The sequence below is a fragment of the Aplysia californica genome, unplaced genomic scaffold, assembly GCF_000002075.1.
Source record: "Aplysia californica isolate F4 #8 unplaced genomic scaffold, AplCal3.0 scaffold00747, whole genome shotgun sequence".
Taxonomy (NCBI): Eukaryota; Metazoa; Mollusca; class Gastropoda; order Aplysiida; family Aplysiidae; genus Aplysia; species Aplysia californica.
The window spans coordinates 308,902-310,246 of record NW_004798017.1 but is presented as its reverse complement, the minus strand read 5'-3'; the positions used below and the strand labels follow the sequence as shown (position 1 = coordinate 310,246).

The 1,345-nt window shown below is 45.9% G+C and overlaps 1 protein-coding gene across 1 annotated transcript in view; it reads left to right on the top strand.

Moving 5' to 3' along the window:
• Positions 1–439: 439 nt before the first annotated feature.
• The window catches only part of LOC118478619, a 26,531-nt gene continuing 25,625 nt past the window's right edge, over positions 440–1,345 (top strand). The window contains exons 1-2 of the mRNA XM_035972575.1: positions 440–492; positions 1,195–1,300. Of these exons, the coding sequence (XP_035828468.1) occupies positions 440–492; positions 1,195–1,300 (159 nt within the window). The remainder of the gene's footprint in view (positions 493–1,194; positions 1,301–1,345) is intronic.

Here is a 1,345-nt window from a genome sequence, read left to right as displayed (position 1 = left end):
GATGATGATGATGATGATGATGATGATGATGATGATGATGATGATGATGATGAATGCATTTACATTGCCCATATCCACACTCTACAGAATGCTCTATTCGCTTTACAAATAGGCCATTACCCAAGCTGACCCAAGAACACCCAGAAACATTTTCCTCCTGGTTTTACGTTGTGGTTTAAGTTAAGTATTTACGATAAGAGTTAAATATTAAGTTACAACTTTTTAATAATACTGTACATTTTGAAGTAAACTCTAAATATCTTTAAGAAATTGAGAAATCTGCTGGGATGACAATCTTTATTCATCTGACAGGGATCAACGATGGAGAACAAAAATATCATTCTTCAAATTAGTGCCCATTTGAAATAATAATATTATTTATTATTATGTCCGTCGGATCTTTCCGAAAGAGATAAGCAGAAGCGAGCCAGAGGAAGAGATGACTGATAAGACACGCAAACAGGACAGAACTGCTGCTGCGTCTGCTGTGAGGTGAGCTAGGGTCAGACAGGCTACGTTCTGATAGACAGAAGGAAAGAACGGGTCAGAGTGGTTAAGTTCTGATAGACAGAAGGAAAGAACGGGTCAGAGTGGTTAAGTTCTGACGGGAGGAAGGAAGGAAGGAACGGAAGGAACGGACAGTCGAGGCGGAGGGGGGGAGGAACAATGGCCGCCCGCATCGCTTCCCTCTTCTCTCTGATCTGGATTACTTTCTCCTTCAGCGTCAGTAGAGGGGTAGGTGTGACGTATATCCACGTATGACGTGTATGTCCGGGTGTGACGTGTGACCTATGTCCAGGAGTGACGTGTGTGTCCAGATATTACGTGCATGTCTAGGTGTGACGTTTGACCTATGTCCAAATGTGACGTGTGAGGTGTATGTCCAGTTGTGACGTGAGTTCAGATGTGACGTATGAAGGTGTAGGTGTGACGTGTATGTCCAGGTGTGACGTGTATCCAGGTGTGACGTGTATGTCCAGGTGTGACGTGTATCCAGATGTGACGTGTATGTCCAGGTGTGACGTGTATCCAGGTGTGACGTGTGTCCAGGTGTGACGTGTGTCCAGGTGTGACGTGTATCCAGGTGTGACGTGTATCCAGGTGTGACGTGTATGTCAAGGTGTGATGTGTATCCAGGTGTGACGTGTATGTCCAGGTGTGACGTGTATGTCCAGGTGTGACGTGTATGTCCAGGTGTGACGTGTATCCAGGTGTGACGTGTATGTCCAGGTTTGACGTGTATCCAGATGTGACGTGTATGTCCAGGTGTGACGTGTATCCAGGTGTGACGTGTGTCCAGGTGTGACGTGTATGTCCAGGTGTGACGTGTATCCAGGTGTGACGT